At 42.3% G+C, this 16,748-nt stretch overlaps 1 protein-coding gene across 2 annotated transcripts; it reads left to right on the top strand.

The window, feature by feature from the left end:
* Window positions 1–7,906: 7,906 nt before the first annotated feature.
* Window positions 7,907–10,472, top strand: LOC147441319 (WD repeat-containing protein RUP2-like). Of its 2 annotated transcripts, none has more exons than XM_086482998.1 (2): window positions 7,907–8,153; window positions 8,249–10,472. In XM_086482998.1, exons 1-2 carry the CDS (start codon window positions 8,148–8,150, stop codon window positions 9,941–9,943), a joined length of 1,701 nt encoding a protein of 566 aa, XP_086339124.1. In that variant the 5' UTR covers window positions 7,907–8,147; the 3' UTR covers window positions 9,944–10,472. The 2 variants fall into 2 exon arrangements, with proteins under 2 accessions (XP_086339124.1, XP_086339123.1); XM_086482997.1 differs by having other exon boundaries at window positions 8,231–10,472.
* Window positions 10,473–16,748: the final 6,276 nt, after the last annotated feature.

Genomic DNA, 16,748 nt, shown 5'->3' with positions numbered 1-16,748 from the left:
ATCTCTCTCTCCTCGTGCTCTTTCCTTCCGGTTTAACACCAAAGACCATAGGCCGCCGACCACCGGACAAAGACCGCGGACCACCGGCCACCGGACGGCCATTTTTCGATTGTCTTCCGACCGTCGTCCGGCCAAGATATTTCGGCAAAAAGGAATATTCCAACGAAGGGCAAAAAAGCATTGTCCTGAATTTTCTCCGTACCATCCACAATCATAAATAGAGATCTCATTAGCATGCAAAGCTAGAATCCACCAAATATATGTGCACCATTGACTTCTCCTCATATGGGGGCCTTACAAACTGTGCAGCATATATTGTGGTGGCAAAACTGAGAGAGGTGGGCATTGCAAGTATACCAACAATGCTCACAATGAGACTCCTAGAGCTTCCACCATCGAAGCTCCAAAACAGAATGCTCATTGCAAAGGTGTTACCTCTCTCCTATGATTGGGGAAAGGTAAGGGAGCATGATGCCTTCATCTTGTTTGACTCGGCTCTACTCACAACTTCATATCAAGGGAGTTGGCCACCAAGTTGGGAATTCAAGATTTTGAGATGGGAGATGACGTAACGGCCGACACCGCTTTCAAGGGACAACAATCCTTCGTTACTCCATTGATTTGGAAGTTGAGGCTTCATGCCCAAAGCTATGTAGACAAAGAGGACTTTTTCATCTCTCCTCTCCAACATGAGGATGCTATCCTAGGGGCAACATGGCTCAACCGCATGGCTGCCAACATGAAGTTCCCCAAAAGGAGAATCTACTTCACCTACAGGTAGAAGAACATGTATATAGATGCTAGTGAGTCTGGTCATACTATGCCACTTGTAAATCCTCTTGCTTTTGATAAATCAATGAAGAGCTCGATTTCTGCCTACAAGATTTTTTTCAAAGAGTCCTTAAAAGATTCTAATGTTTCATCAAATGTAAATGGTATCTAAAAGGATTACAAGATGTGTTCATCAATGATATCCCTATGGACTTACCTCCAAAATGAGGAGATTATGACCATCGAATTAAGCTCCTACTAGGAACCTCACGGCCTAACAAGTCTCCTTATCGAGTTTCTCAAGGTCAACAAGAGGAGATCATGAGGCAAGTAGAAGAATTGGTAGACAAAGGGATGGTGAGTAATGCACCAGCCATGTTAAATCATCTAATGGAGAAAATATATAGACCCTACTGCAAGTTCATTAGAGTGTTTTTTTATGATATGATTATCTACTCCAAGTCCTTGGAAGAACACAAGCAACATATCTAAGTGATTTTTCAAGCATTGAGGGAGAACAAGCTTTTCCTCAATCAAAAGAAAAGCGAATTTTTCCTTCAAGAGATTCAATACTTAGGTCATATTATCTCTGAAGATGGTATCCGTATGGATCCATCAAAGTTAGAGGTAAGAAAAGCATGGCCTAATCCAAGGAATCTACATGAGCTAAGAACACTTTGTAACCATGCTAGCCATCATGTATGGAGTACCTACATCAAATGTGTGCCATTCACAAAGTCATAAATCTAGAAAAAAGTAAGGAATAGATAATCACAAATTATTTTGACAACTGACAACTTACAAGTTAATGCAATACATTGTGACCATACAACAATGCAAGTCAAGCAAACTAAAATACGATCATGCAAATACAACATGGACAAGCGCTTACCCTAAACACAAACAAATATAGATTTTAAAAAAAATGATACTTTATGTAATCTTGTTCATTTAAAGTACTTAAGCCATTACAAAGATCAAATAGGAAGAGAGTACCCATGGATCTGAACATCCAGCATGACTACATTGTAAGCAAGTCAATATACGACCCTAAACCAAGCAAACACATAGCAACAATGGCGTAACCTTCCTAGCCGCTACAAAGAGGGTCCAAGAAGGGGTAAACAATGTTGGACAATGCATTGGGGTGACTCTATTGTTACCATATACATGTGGTAGTGATGTGTGTGAACACACTTACGACCATCGAGGCATTTTTTCCCTTGCTAGGAGGTTTTTCCCCCCATGCATTGTATATATGCCCATCATTCTAGGTCTATCTATCTTTCCATTTCACACTAAGTAATACACGTTGTTGTGTGTCTTAAGCTTCCTTCATCTTCTCCAAGCTGTGTGTTTTTTTGTGCAACCCTAATTCCAACAATTGGTATCAGAGTAGGTTGCGTCCTCCCAGGCTTAGTTGCCAGCAGCTCTAGCACATGCCTGCTCACTTTCTTCGGATGTTGTGAGCTTTGGCTACGTTCACAGGTTGATAAATATTATGGGCTCATTTCAGCCTCCGTTTCCACTACATGTAGTTTTGTGCAAGCTATTTTGTCATTTTGTGCAAAAATTTTATCAATGCCTTTTTTTTTGCATAACAGGTCCCGTACAATCTACTATGGTTTGTGCTATATAGAAAACATGTTCCCACTCTATTTCTCCTCTTTTCAGGTAATTTTCACATGAGGTGCAGCATTCACCATGGCTGACAACAACACAGATGTGTTCAAGATGTTTGCTGATGAGGATAGTGTGGATGGGGACAATTACCCTATGTGGGCTTATATGATGCAACATGTTCTTGTGTCAAAGGGCATTTGGAACATTGTGCAAAGCATTGATGTACGTTCTAGTTTTGAGGATACATACGATGTTGAGGATGTTGCAAAGTCTTGCTACTGTTAAATTGTTTTTCCTATGGTAGAACAAGCTCGTTGGGATGTAAAAGATGCATAGGCTCATGCATTGATTACGTTGTCTGTGAAGCGCACTATTACTCCCCACATTTGTTCAATGAAATCTATAAAATAGGCTTGGGATATTCTGGCTGGTCTTTATGCAAGTCGCAATGAGGCAAAAATTGCATTGCTGCGTAAAGAGCTAGAGTCGAAGATTATGCATGAGGAAGATGATATCGACACTTCCCTTGTTGGTGTCAAGGATATCAATGAGCAACTTATTTTTGTAGGTGAAGTCATTTCAGACAGTTTCCTTGTGCTGATTGTTCTTGATGCCTTGCCAGATTCTTACTAGACTTTTGCTAGTACTTGGAGACTTATAACCCAAGGAAATCTTGAAGTTCTCAAGTTTGATGAATTGTGCACATTGTTGTTGCAAGAGTCACTTTCCAGAAAAAACAGGACTAGATAGCGTGCAGTTGAACAGACCTTTATTGCTGCTCAAAGAAAAGGTGGAAACAACAATGTAGCCACTTATAACAGTTCTTTTGCGAGTGGTATATCACCTGTTTCTAATGCTTCTGCTAGCAAAAATTCATCTTGGAATTTTGGTGATAAGGGCATGCGTTGTCTTTATTGTAAAGCTAATGATCCATTGATCAAGCAATGTCCTAAGTTGAAGGTCAAAGAGACTCGAAATAAAGAGGCTGGTTCCCTACAAATGCAGCTATTGTTGAGTCTTGAGACTATGATGCTGATGTTGATGCAGAATGGGCTTTTAGTGTAGAGTGTACCTATAATCCTATTGTCCATGATGCATGCATGTCAGTTGCTATAGACTCACATGTGTGGTATTTTGACAGTGGTGCTACAAAGCACATTCCCTCACATCGTGATTTGTTCACCTCTCTTGAGTCTATCCCTCATGGGAATTCACTTACTTGTGCCAACAATGCCTCCTATCCGGTTTAAGTGGAAAGATTGTGCTTACTGCTACAAATGGCAGTTCTTTCACACTTGTTGATGCACTTTATGTACATGGGATCAAGAAGAATCTTTTGTCTGTTTCTGCACTTGCTAGACATGGTCTTATAGTCAAATTTGTGCATGACAGATGTATAGTACATGATCTCAGTTTTGGTGATGAAATTGTTGCATCTGATATTTTATGCCATGCGCTATATAAGATCACTTTGTATGAAAAGTGTGGGTAGAGTTTTGCAAATGCACTTTTGGATTCTAAGGCTATTTCAAATGCAAAACTTTGGCATGCACATTTTGGACATCTGAAGTTTTCCAGTTTGTTGCATTTGTAGAAATCTGATATGGTTGCTTCTTTTCCGCCTCTTGAAGCACCTGTCACACATGTTTGTGAAGGCTGTATTTTGGGTAAGAAGTTTCCAAACGATGGTTCAGTTAGGGCCACATGCAGGTTGCAGCTTGTGCATAATGATGTATGTGGGCCCATGCAAACTCCGTCCTTGGGCAATTACCTTTTCTTCGTGACTTTCGTCGATGATTACTCTGGCCATGCATGGGTATTTCCGCTTAAAGCGAAGTCCGAAGTATTTATGTGCTTCAAACAATTTTGGCTATGGCTGAAAATGTCTCAAAATGTACTATGGGCACTCTCCGTTCCGATTGAGGGGGGGAGTATATGTCTCATGAATTTAATGCATTTCTGGCTAGTCGTGGGATAAAACACCAATGTAAAGTGCCTTATACGCCTCAACAAAATGGTGTTGTTGAGAGGAAAAACAGGTCACTTACGAAAATGGCACGACGTATGGTCAAAGGTCAAGCTTTTCCACATTCGTTTTGGCTTGAAGCCATCATGTGTGCCACTTATGTACTTAACAGGTGTCCTATGAAAGTTTTGTAGTCTATTACTCCATATGAAGCATGGCATGATAGAAAGTCTTCTATTGAGCACATGCGTGTTTTTGGTTGTTTGGCATATGCTTTGGTGCCACAAACACAACACAAGAAATTGGATGATAAGGCTGTCAAATGTATTCTTGTTGATTATAGTGCTAAAAGAAAATCTTACAAGTTATATCATCCGCAAACAAAGCGTATCTTGGTCTCACGAGATGTTGTGTTTGTGGAAGATTCTATTCAATTCTTGTTGTCATTTACTAGAGACAGTAATGTAAGCTCACAGTACATTTATGACACTTTGTTGTCTCTTTTCAATAGTGGAAGTTCTAATATAAATTACAATGAGGCAAATGTACAACCTATGGGGGTTTGTGAAAATGTTAAAGATCAGTTTATTTTTTATGCAGATGTACATGATGTACTTGATAAGGAATGGGTTGAGAATGAGCAGGCTAGAGGTATGCCAAAATAGCTGGTGCATACTTTGTGTGATAGTAAATTGGATGCACCTTTGTCTAGTCGTACACGTTCAGGTTCTCACCATGCATATTATGCATCAGATTGTTATGCTTTGGTTGTGTCTAGATTACATGATGTTGAGGAACCTCTGTTTTTTTATGAAGCACATAATTCAAAAAATTGGATGGCTGCCCTGCAATCACAATATGAAGCACTTCTAGAAAATGACACATGGACTTTATGTGATTTTCCTCCTGGCAAAAAGGCTATTAGTATGAAGTGGGTTTACAAGTTGAAACGCAAGCCGGATGGTGAGATTGATCCCCATAAGGCTCGACTTGTTGCAAAAGGCATAGATTATGAAGAGACTTTTGCTCCCACTTGTCGTATGACTACTGTGCGTTTTCTATGTGCATTGACAACTCATTTTGGTTGGGATGTACATCCGTCAAACATTGTTTCTTCTTTCTTGAATGTTGACATGTTTGAGGAAGTTTATATAACGCAGCCTCACGGTTTCGTCAAGAAAGGACAAGAGGATAAAGTGTGCATATGTAAGAAAGATTTGTATGGATTGAAGCAATCTCCTCGTGCTTGGCATGAGAAAGCTGACACTCATTTTGTCAAACGAGGCTTTCGTAATAGTGCAACAGAAAGCACATTGAATGTAAAGTGTGAGGGTGATGTACTTCTCATTGTGGTTCTTTATGTGGATGATTTGCTGATCACTAGACCAAATGAGAGACATATTTCTGAATTTAAGGCTGATCTGAATGCTACTTTCAAGATGAAAGATTTGGGGTTGTTGCATCATACTTGAGTATACAGTTTAAGCAGTGTGATGGTGGTATGGCCTTGTGTCAGAAAAGTTACATAGAGACATTTCTATGTAACTTTGAACTTGAGGATTGTAAACCTATTGCCACTCCCATGGAAAGAGGTTTAAAATTGAGTCTTCATGATGTTGATGATCCTGCAGATGTCACTCTTTACCAAACTACTATTGGATGCCTCATTTATGTATGCAACAGGAGGCCGGATATTCAGTTTGCAGTCTCACAAGTCAGCAGATTTATGCATAGCCTAGGGTCTAAGCATTGGCAGGCAGTTAAGAGGATTTTTTGCTACTTGAGTGGCACTTTATACCTTGGCTTGTTTTATCCCAAGGATGGATCATTGCCACCAAACTTACATGCTTTTTCGCACTCAGATTGGGCTGGTTTTTTGACACGCGAGTGTCCACAAGTAATTTTTGTTTCATGCTTGGCAATTCATGTATACCATGGTGGAGCAAGAAGCAACCTATTGAGTACAGGGCAGTCTTCACAGCTACGGTTGAGTGTAAATGGCTCAGATGCCTTATGGCTGATTTGGGTGTTGGACAGGACACTGTGAACACTATCTACACTGACAGTCAGAGTGCATTGGCAGTTGCAAGGAACCCAATGTTTCATGCTTGCACAAAGCACATTGAGGTGCATTACCACTATGTCAAGGAGAGTCTCTCAGTAGGAGAGATCAGCTTGGCTTATGTGCCAACACAAGACAACCTTGCAGATCTTTTCACAAAGGCATTGTCTCGTGAGAAGTTCGAAGCTTTCCGCAAAGCTTTGGGCTTACTCCCCTTTGTAGACTGATCATGTCCTCAGAGCATGGCACTTCCTTTTACTCTATGTGCCAGCTCTCGTTCATTGCGTCACTCCCAGGGGGATTTGTTATCGTATACATGTGGTAGTGATGTGTGTGAACACTCTTAGGACCGCTGGGGCATTTTTTCCCTCATAGGAGGTTTTTTCCCCGTGCATTGTATATAAGCCCATCATTCTAGGGCTATCTATCTTTCCATTGCACACTAAGTAATACACTCTGTTGTGTGCCTTGAGCTTCCTTCGTCTTCTCCAAGTTGTGTGTGTTTTCCTGCAACCCTAATTCCAACATCTACATAGGTAGGGATAGGGTTCATATTTGAGAATACACGGGATAACTAGAGGTTGACTAGTTGGCTATGATGGGGTGGGAGAGGACACCTCCCTACACCATGAGTCATTGTAGCGATCGAGAACGCGAGTGCTTTGGTTAATGTATGTATACTATCGTGGTAAGGTAGCCTCCTCACACTGGAGGAGTAGCTCGTACTCCCTTGCGTTTAAGAGAGGCTGGATAGACAACCCCCCAATGTGGGGGAAATGACTATCTAGTGGTGTCCCTCCCCTACCTCAGGGTGGTATCTTCCACACAAAATTGCAATATAGCCACAAAAAAGCATTCATGTGCAATCAGAGTTTTCATACGGTCCATTCATCTCATTGTTGGCAATGGAGTCACAACAAAACCTTTGCCAGATTTTGATAACAACCCAAGGCTACAATAAGTCTACCAATTTAAGTGATTTTGTAGTCGGTCATCACGAAATCCCTTAAAAATATGGACATCAACCGAAGGTTGCCTACATGTGACGAAGACATGAATTTACCTTATTCCAAGAAAAGACCAAAGTTGTACACACACAGAAGCAGAAAACTATGTAGGGCATTTGAAAAGTCACGACCATGTTTTGGGCAGGCGCTCATGTTCAGAGGGTGGTGTAAAATAGTCTTAAGCAGAAAGTAGTTTCCCTTATGCTTGAAAATGGTGTGTGGAGGGAGAGTTGCCAAGCACATGCAATGAGAGTCTCGTAGAGTTTTCAACTTTGTGTGTGTGTGTGTGTGTGTGTGTGTGTGTGTGTGTATGGGTATGTAATTTGACTCTCTTGAGAGGAGCTTCCATGAGGCCCTCTTAATTGTGTGTTGCAAATGCAACGCTGTGGGCAGATATTTGCTGGGACTCATATGAGATGCGAGGCACCCCCACGTCACCCCCCCAAGCCCGCATTTTTCAAAAAGTGGGGAATTGAGGGTGCTAACGGTAGCCCCCCATTGCCTTCTTTCCCACTTGCTCACCGTCGGATCGCCGCTTGCTGAGTGCGTGGCTCTTGCACGGACGTCGATTGAGCTGCCTATTATTGCGCCTCTTTCAATCCATTCGTGATTTGCACCCCGTCTCAATTCAGCTTCAGAGATGGCGGATTGTAACTGACACACACGCTCTTTCACCTTCTGTCTAGAGTTGCCGCGGCTTCTCTCCTCCTCAGCCGTGATGCGGGTAAGGCTTTCCTGCTGCCATGGATTCTTCATGCTCTGAGATGCCTGCATCTGCTCACTCTGAGTAATTCTGGGTAGCTCTACAATATGCGCCAGGTGAGTGCGGATCTCCGGAGCGGCGACACCGTTCTCTGCATGCCTCGGGACTTATTTAGAGAGGGAGAACACTCTGCCTTTTCTGCAGGCAGCCAAGAACCGCAGGAAGATGGAGACAATTCATGCTCTCGAATGGTTGCAGCAATGCCGAACCTTCGACTCTTGCTGCCCTCGGTACCCTCTCTTCATCATCATCAATGCAATTCACCGCAGGAACTCTCCTCCTCCACAGCGTATCAGGGGCCCCTAATTGTACCTCACGAGAGCACGTGTGATGTTTTCATGAGGGCCAAGGGAAGCTCTTCATCGCTCTCAGTGAATGCAGGCGTTTCCCTCCAGTCTCCTTGTAGAGAATTTTCCTTCCAGGTGGTTGCTTCTCTGCGTTCCAATCCCTGCTCTCTTGCCTCGGACGTGATTGCGGCCATTGACTTTGATGAGACAGGGTCTTTGTTTGCTACTGGCGGGATTGCTAGGAAGATTAGAGTGTGTTCTTACACTGCCCTTCTAAGTGATCCTCCACCATCCCAAGCTTTCAGAGAGGATAATGCTGCTGAAACAGATGACTTTGAGGAGGAAAGGCAATTGATGGGACCTCACGGCAAAGGCAGATTATTCCGAAACTCGCGACCGTTGCAAGGTAAGCGAAAGATGTCAGGAAGTGAGGACTTTCTCATCCAGGATCATGATGAATCTGCTCTTAGGATAATATGCACTCCAGCAAAGCTTAGCAGCTTGAAGTGGAGGCCTTTGGGAGCAAATGTGATTGGATGTGGTGATTATGATGGTGTAGTAACAGAGTGGGATGTGGAGCAAGGTCTTTGTCTATGTGAAAGGTATGAGCATAGTGGGCAGAGGATTTGGAGTGTCGACTACAGCTCTTGGTTTCCTACTCTATGTGCATCCGCATCTGGGGACGGCACTGTAAGGTTATGGACCCTCAATTGTGAAAGAAGCATAGGAGTCATCGGGTCTCCAGGTAGGAACTCCATCTGCTGTGCAGAGTTTAGTTCGGATGGGCCGCACAAGATCGCAGTTGCCTGCGCGGATTCAAATGTGTATGTGTACGATTTGAGACGGCTTGATTCATCCTTGCTTTGTCTGACGGGTCATGAAAGGGCTGCAAGCTATGTAAGGTTTCTAGGTGGTGAAGAGCTTGTGTCAGCTTCTATTGATAGCTCGGTCAAATTGTGGGATATATCATCCTGCAATGCACTGGGCACATGCCAAGGACAGCTGAGGTCAAGAGCTCCTATTGCCAGTGGAAGCAAACCACTCTTCATAGAAAATGAGGTGCAGAGGCGATCTTTGAAAAAAGTGGGTGATGATGAGACATACATGCTGAGGCGGACTTTCCATTCACATAAGAATGTGAAAAATTTTGTAGGACTGAGTGTGTGGACGGAGAGCGGGCTAATAGCATGTGGTTCAGAAACTAATGAAGTGTTTGTATATGACAAAAGCAAGAATGAGCCCATCTGGCAGATGAAGCTCCACACCGAGGATTTCTCTCCACAGAGGAGACGACGAAGGACAGAGGAAGAGATGGAAGAGGAGTTGGAGGAGGGGGGGAGAAGATTGCACGAGTCTAAGTGCTTTGTCGGAGCCCTATGCTGGCGAGAACAGGGGGATCATCACTCTCTTCTCACTGCAAACTCTCAAGGCACTCTACAGCTTGTCAAGGTGATCCCAGAGTAAGCACGCAAGGTTCTAATAAGGCATGCAAAGTGGATGAGTTGAAGAGAGCCTTAAAGGTGTGCTTCACCAGGGCAATTTTAAATGATTCTTCTTACCCTTGCTTACCCATGTGCAAGAGGCTCTGACAAGCAATTTAATGTCAAAGCTGCTACCCAGCAAGGATTGTAAAAACAGGAGGAGCTAAATGAAAGTATTGTCTTTGGCATAGTGTAAGCAATAAGCACTAACATGACTGTGAAGCCAAAGCTATAGAAAGAAAGTGGGATTACTAGCTCAGTCTCCATCTTTCTGTTGTCTTTGGTTTTGGCATTTTGTTTATGGTATGCTTGTGGTAAAGAGGTCTCTGAGAACATCCACATTTTGCTGTGGAGTGTGCTTTTGATAGATGGGTCCTTGTCTATGGGCTCACCTCTGCGTCTCCTTGTTGCCGCATTTTGAAGGGGGGCAAGGGCAGTGTCTGGATAAAACCAAATTTCTAAACATACATGACTCTTTATTTGTGGGTTTCTCATAAGAAAGCCATACAAAACTGATTTGCCTATTCAATGTCATATGTGTGTTTGTGTGTTTGTGTGTTTTTGGGAGGAGGGTGGGGGGGGGGGGGGGGGGGGGGGGGGAGAGAGAGAGAGAGAGAGAGAGAGAGAGAGGACGAAGAAGAAAAATAATTTCCACTCCATAGGAAATAACCCCAAAAGATCTTGCAGGGTTTTGAACTCAAGATATCTCTCTCTCTCTCTCTCTCTCTCTCTCTCTCTCTATATATATATATATATATATATATATATATATATATATACATATATGTATGTGTATATGTATCTACGTAAACATTTGTACACACATGCATATATACACGTATATCTACATCTATATATACATATACATCATATTTATGTATATATATTTATTTAATTACTGTTTTCTTTACACGTCAATTTTAAATTTATTTTCCATTGTAAAGTTTTGTTTTTCAATAAATGGTAAAGCGGACCATAATAGCTTGTTTTAAAATCTTTTTAAAGTCCCTTTCTCTTATACATGTATTTTCCAGAAGGAATGGAAAAGGAAGGCCCTCTTAATTTTCAGCTCACTTGTGCTTTTTCCTTTGTGTGCATGCTTGGCTATGTGCCTCTGTGTTTGAGATTAAGTGTTTGGTTGTGAGGGTCTGGGTGTCTTGTGTGTGTTTGAATGCTTGTGCAAGCTCTTTTTCTTTTGTTTGTGTGTGTGTTTGTGTGTGTGTGTCTTTTCAGGGGAGTATAAGTTAAGTGTGTGCATTGACCTTGTTCGTTTGCATTGTTGTTATGTGTATTGTTTGTGTTTGCATCCCATCCCCCCCCCCCCCCCCCCCCCCCCCCCCCCCTTCCTCTACAGTCGTTGTATATACGAATACTAATACAAAATTTGGGTATGTTGCCTACTCCAAATCTATATATCATTGAGTGGTGGTTTCATAGTACCTAGAGTATCTAACACCCCACCATGGTACAAGTCAATGCTGAAAGAAATCTTGGGTACTCTACCTATCCCAAATGTACCTATGGTTGTAGTGTGATCTAGAAATTCATGGTACTTACAAAAGCTCGTCTAATAAAAGGGACCTTTAAGTTTTCTACCTAACTCTAGAACACCTACGAATGCTATTTGATGATAGGCTTCAAGCCCTGATTATCATGTCCAACCCACATGGGATCATGCCTTGTCGTTTAGGAGATGCAGACCACTCTTTTGTGGAGTTTCCATGCTCATAAGAAGCTCATAGTCTAAATCCCTATATATGTAGAAGCTTCATAATAATCAATAATAACATTGTCAGTTGTCATAAAATCTAATATCTAACCAACCCAAATGATTTTCTCATATTAAACTGATCATTTAATGTGGGAGAATAAACGGGAACAAGGGTTAGAATATAGACATGTGCTTATGGATATATCTCAACACGGGGCCAAGGTTAAAGGGGTCCAAAAGAGAGATGGTATGTCAAAGAGCAAGGCTAGCTAATGGAGCTAAAAAACCTTAGGGTTAGCTTCATTAAAGACCTCCAAATGTTAGTGTTAAAAGTCCTTTGACCTTAGGCATGTGCTTGAGGTGGGAACCCGGTCCAAGCTTGAGGTGCTTGTCGTGCTTGCTGACTAAGGTGCTTGAGGTGCTTAATGACTAAGGTGCTAAGGTGCTCCATGACTAAGGTGCTTGAGGGGCTTAAGGTGTTCCAAAAGTCAACAAGCACCCCTACTCAGGGGGCGAGTCCTCATTGTAGGAGCATGAGAGAGAACACACACACCCTCACACAAGTCAAGCCTTGCCTAAAGAAGCAACAGGGACACATGTCAAGTTCCTCTCCATGTTGCCCTCATAAGGTGCTTAAAGCCTATTGGTTGGCCTCTCAAGGGGTCCGATGAGAATTTAGCTAATTTAATTAATTGTTTATACATTTATCAAGTCCTCTCTTTCAAAGGGGAAAGGGGGACACTTGTCCCAAGGCTAGCATGGTTGCTTGATATGCACTCTGCATATGATTGGCTAGGCTTGAAGTTGTCCAATCAACTTTCAGCATGAGCTACAAGGGGGCGTCGACCAAGGAAGCTAGGGGCTAGCTTGGGGGGTATATTCTCACACACGCGCGCACACACACACTCATGGTGTGAGGTGCAAAGTGCAAGAGCTCCATCTCCTTCTCCAAGCTTGTTGAGAAGTTGAGAGCCTACACCAACACTCTTGGAGCAAATCCAACCAAGATCCATGCTTCAATGCTTAAGCTTGCCATCTTCTTCATCATCATTATTATGCTATTTTGCTCTGCTATGCAAGAAGAGTGATGATAAGTGAGGAACTTTCTCTTTCTCATATGTTACTTCTTCTTCCTCTTCCCTACCCTCATTCCCCACTAGCTCTCTCCACCTTCGAAGGTGTTTGAGGCCTTGGGACTGAGGCGGGGGATGGTTAATGCTTATACAAGATTATGGTATGCTCGTGATGCATGAAGCTTTCTATCTTCATTGCATCACCTAGGTCACAAGGAACACAAAAATTGTATTGTACCAAGTCTCTCTTAATGGGAGAATCTATAATACAAAAGCCTATTGGAGGGGGAATCGGCTCCGCATAAATCTAGTCCTCAATTGTTGTCAAGTTCTCTATTTCTCTCTCTTGTAAAAGTATTGTTCATGCCAAGTTAACTACGTATTATGGTTATGTTGCTACTGCTAAATAAGTTCACCCTCTATGTTCTCAAAGTAGTCTAATGAAAATACTCATTCTAATTCTCTTAATTCCACTATTCTCAAAGTTCTTAGGCCATTTCCATTACATCAGTGGTATTAGAGCTTAGGATTTTTGAGTTGCCCTTTTTGTCTTTTTCAGCAGCGCTATCCAAAGCTAAGTTGTTGACCAGCTGACCAAATTCATCATTAGAATTGAACTCCTCCATGTTGTAGCAATGTTTTGAGAGGCGGTAACTTTGATGACGTCACCCACTACCATCAATTTTGGTGAACCACCATCAAATGGCTTGAGAAGTTAGATGAATTGTTGATGTTGTGCACATGTTGGACTCCCCATTTTTTTGTAAATTTGTAAACATGGACATGAAGCCCAGTGTCAAAAGGGTGTGTGGGATTTCGTTTTGTGGTTTTTTTAGCTTGCTTTAGCAAGCATATATACATGTAGTGCAAGTTGATAATGTAGTGTCAGTTGTCAAGTTACTGTAAGTGGCTGTAGGTAAGTTTTTTGACCCACGACTTGTATATAAATTAAAATCATGTAAAACCATTAAAAAAATTAACAAAATATCAAAAATTTATAGGTTTTTTTTCGTTGTGCCTTCTTAATGCTTTTTTATGCAGTTTTTTGTCCTTAACTAGCCTTTCCTACGTGTAATCATGCTAAGAAGCTTGCTGTTCGTGACAATTTTACACATAGAGGTACATAGATTTTTAATTTGTGGTCTTCAAAACTTTTGTTACAGAAGATGCAGATAATTTTTGAGGCTTGAAATCATCCTTTTTGGAGTTGTTGTTTGGGAGATATAGTCTAATTCTCAAAGGGTACATGATAGGACATCCCACATGCAGTTTGATGTAGGGTAAGTTCTGGAAGCTCACTTGTTTGCGGTGTGTATACACTTCAAAATAGTAGTTTTGAATAATCCTTTGGTGAAGGAGGAAGCTCTTTTCCTCGGATGCACGGTTGGTGTGTGCTATAATTCCATGCCAGGGCAGGTGCTTCCTAGTTTTCATGGTGGTCTTTTGTATCCATAGAGATTACTGACCTTTGAGTTGTGGTGTTGTGGGCGTTTAGACCAATATCATAAATTTCCATGTTTTTCTTTGGTGTGCCCTCTTCATGCTTTTTGATGCGGATTTTTTTCCTCGACTAACCTTTCCTATGTGTAATCGTGCTAGGGAAGCTTGCTATTCACGCCGATTTTGCACATAGAGGTACATAGATTTGAAATTTATGGTCTTCAAAACTTTCGTTGCAAAAAATGCTGATAATTTTTTAGGCTTGAAAGCATACCTTTTGGACTTGTGGTATGGGAGATAAAGTCTATCTCTCGTAGGGTACATGATATGGCACCCCGCAGGCAGCTTAGTATAGAGTAATTTGTGGAAGCTCGCTTGTGTGGTGGTGTGTATACACTTTAAAATTGTGGTTTTGAATAATAATTTGGTGAAGGGGGAAGCTATTTTCCTCGGGTGCATTGGTTAGCATGTGCTGTAATTCCATGCAGGGCAAGTGCTTCCTAGTTTTTGTGGTGGTCTTTGGGTGGGCGTGTGCTTGTGAAATCCCAAGGGATTACTTACCTTTGAGATGTGGGAGTTCTTTTGATATAGCTTGCTTTGCTGAGTTTGTGTCTTGAGCTCTATTGGGAAACATTGCTATAGAGGTGCCCCTTGTTCTTGTTTTCCTAACACCGTCTTCTTCACCGAAAGATTGCTTGAGGTAGGCGTTTCAACATGCAATTTTTTTTTTTGCCAAACCACGTACACATGCTGACACGCTTATCGCAAGATGTCTTTGGGTGAAGAAGATGGTAATTCGGCTAGCTTCTCAAAGTCCACAAAAGAGTGGTCTGCATCTGTCAACCGACAGGGCATGATCCCACATAGGTTGGTGTTAAGGCGGTTACGCCGCTAGCGGAAGCTAAATAGCGAGAACTCAACCAACAACAGAATTTGTCAGACGAGGACGGAGCTTGACCCGCAGGCGCATGGAAACAACTAGGTGGGTGTCAAATCACCTACTCGACCTTCTAATGACAATCACTACTAAGGAAATCAAATCTAAGTTCTAAAATACGCAAGTGACTGAAATCCGTACTACGAACGAATGCTATACGAAACAGGATTTAGAATCATTGAATCGATCTCAAACTCAAGGGGAAGTCTATACACTAGGTAAGAACAACACCCTAAAGACTTGAACTGCAAAATCAACCTATAACCACTCCGTGCGGTAAACGCGTATGAAGACAGGCCGAAAAATACAGGTGATCGAAACTTGACCCCGATGGTACTAATGTGTAGCTCTACTCGTTGTGATTCTATAGATATGCTGCACGCTCCATTCCGACACACGAGCTGGAAGAAATCTCACACCGAAGCTCGTAGGAACTTACCACACATAGAAGTCGATAGCGCGCACTCTTGGTATCTGTGCGTAGCTCTCGCCGTTGCTAACACAATGGCGGTGTCGCTTCTCCAATGGCGGCTCCGTAGCTCGCGTAGCAAGTAGATAAGACTCTCTCTCTCTCTCACTCTCTCTCTCAGACACAGTCACGACGCTCGAAAACTCACTTTGATTAATAATCTGAATCCCCTTAGGTTACAAAAACTTTGGCTTATATACCTCAGCCTTGGAGGTGAGAACATCTCTAACTAATTACATCAGCAAGTGAAATTACTTCGGAATTACAAGCTAGAAACTCAATTGAGTCCCGTTACTTAATGAATGGCTCAAATCAAAATTAATGTCGGAAAGACATTTATTACAATCAATGATTACAAAATGATGAGTGTGAGCAAAAATGTGGGTGTGATCCTCTGCTGGCTCAACACTCCCCCCCTCCGCGTTCACGTCGTCCCTGACATGACTTTTATGCTTGGTCAATAAAGTCCTGTCGTCTTGAGCATCTGCAAATGTGATTCGTATCGTAGGTTGCCGATGGTCAAGGTTGGGCCGAAAATTTTGCTTTCGTGGGTGAAAAAGCCGGTGTAGAAAGCTTCTTCGAATGTTTGCATGTGGAAGCTAGGCAAAAACATAATCCTTTGGTATAGGAGGTGCAACACTTTTGGAGAAGGCTGCAATGAAAGATCATGTATCATATCAGTCACTGTGTCGGCCGTCAATAGTAGACTCGAGGTCGTGGCTTTATCTGTCGCGAACACTTCAATGCAAGCTAAGAGAGTCCTGCAGATTTTCTTGAGCATCTGCACGAAAGGTCAGGAGAGCCAGTAAAGAGCTTGATGGTGCCCGTTAGGGTTTTCACCATGTAGGTTTTACCTATTCTCTCTCCTGCCTTTGGTCCTGGCATCCTGGGATAATTAAGCCAATTTGGCTTCTTTTCTGCAATCTTGCCATGCTCTTTCCGGTTTCTGACTCTTGGCACAGGGCAGAAGGTTGCATTCTCCCGAATCTCCTTTGGTGCCTCCACCAAGTAGATGAGGTAGGCTGGGTATTTGTTCAGCCAACCTTTCCTCCATCTAGGTTGTGAATCTACTATCCTCTTTGACTGTTCCTCCTTTGTGATGTCGCCTTCGTAAAGAGCGACATACTGCTCCTCCTCTATTCTCTTTTTCGTCTTTAG

This window comes from Adiantum capillus-veneris, chromosome 15 (assembly GCF_014529385.1).
Source record: "Adiantum capillus-veneris isolate H3 chromosome 15, ASM1452938v2, whole genome shotgun sequence".
NCBI lineage: Eukaryota > Viridiplantae > Streptophyta > Polypodiopsida > Polypodiales > Pteridaceae > Adiantum > Adiantum capillus-veneris.
This window is presented reverse-complemented; position numbering and strand designations above follow the sequence as displayed.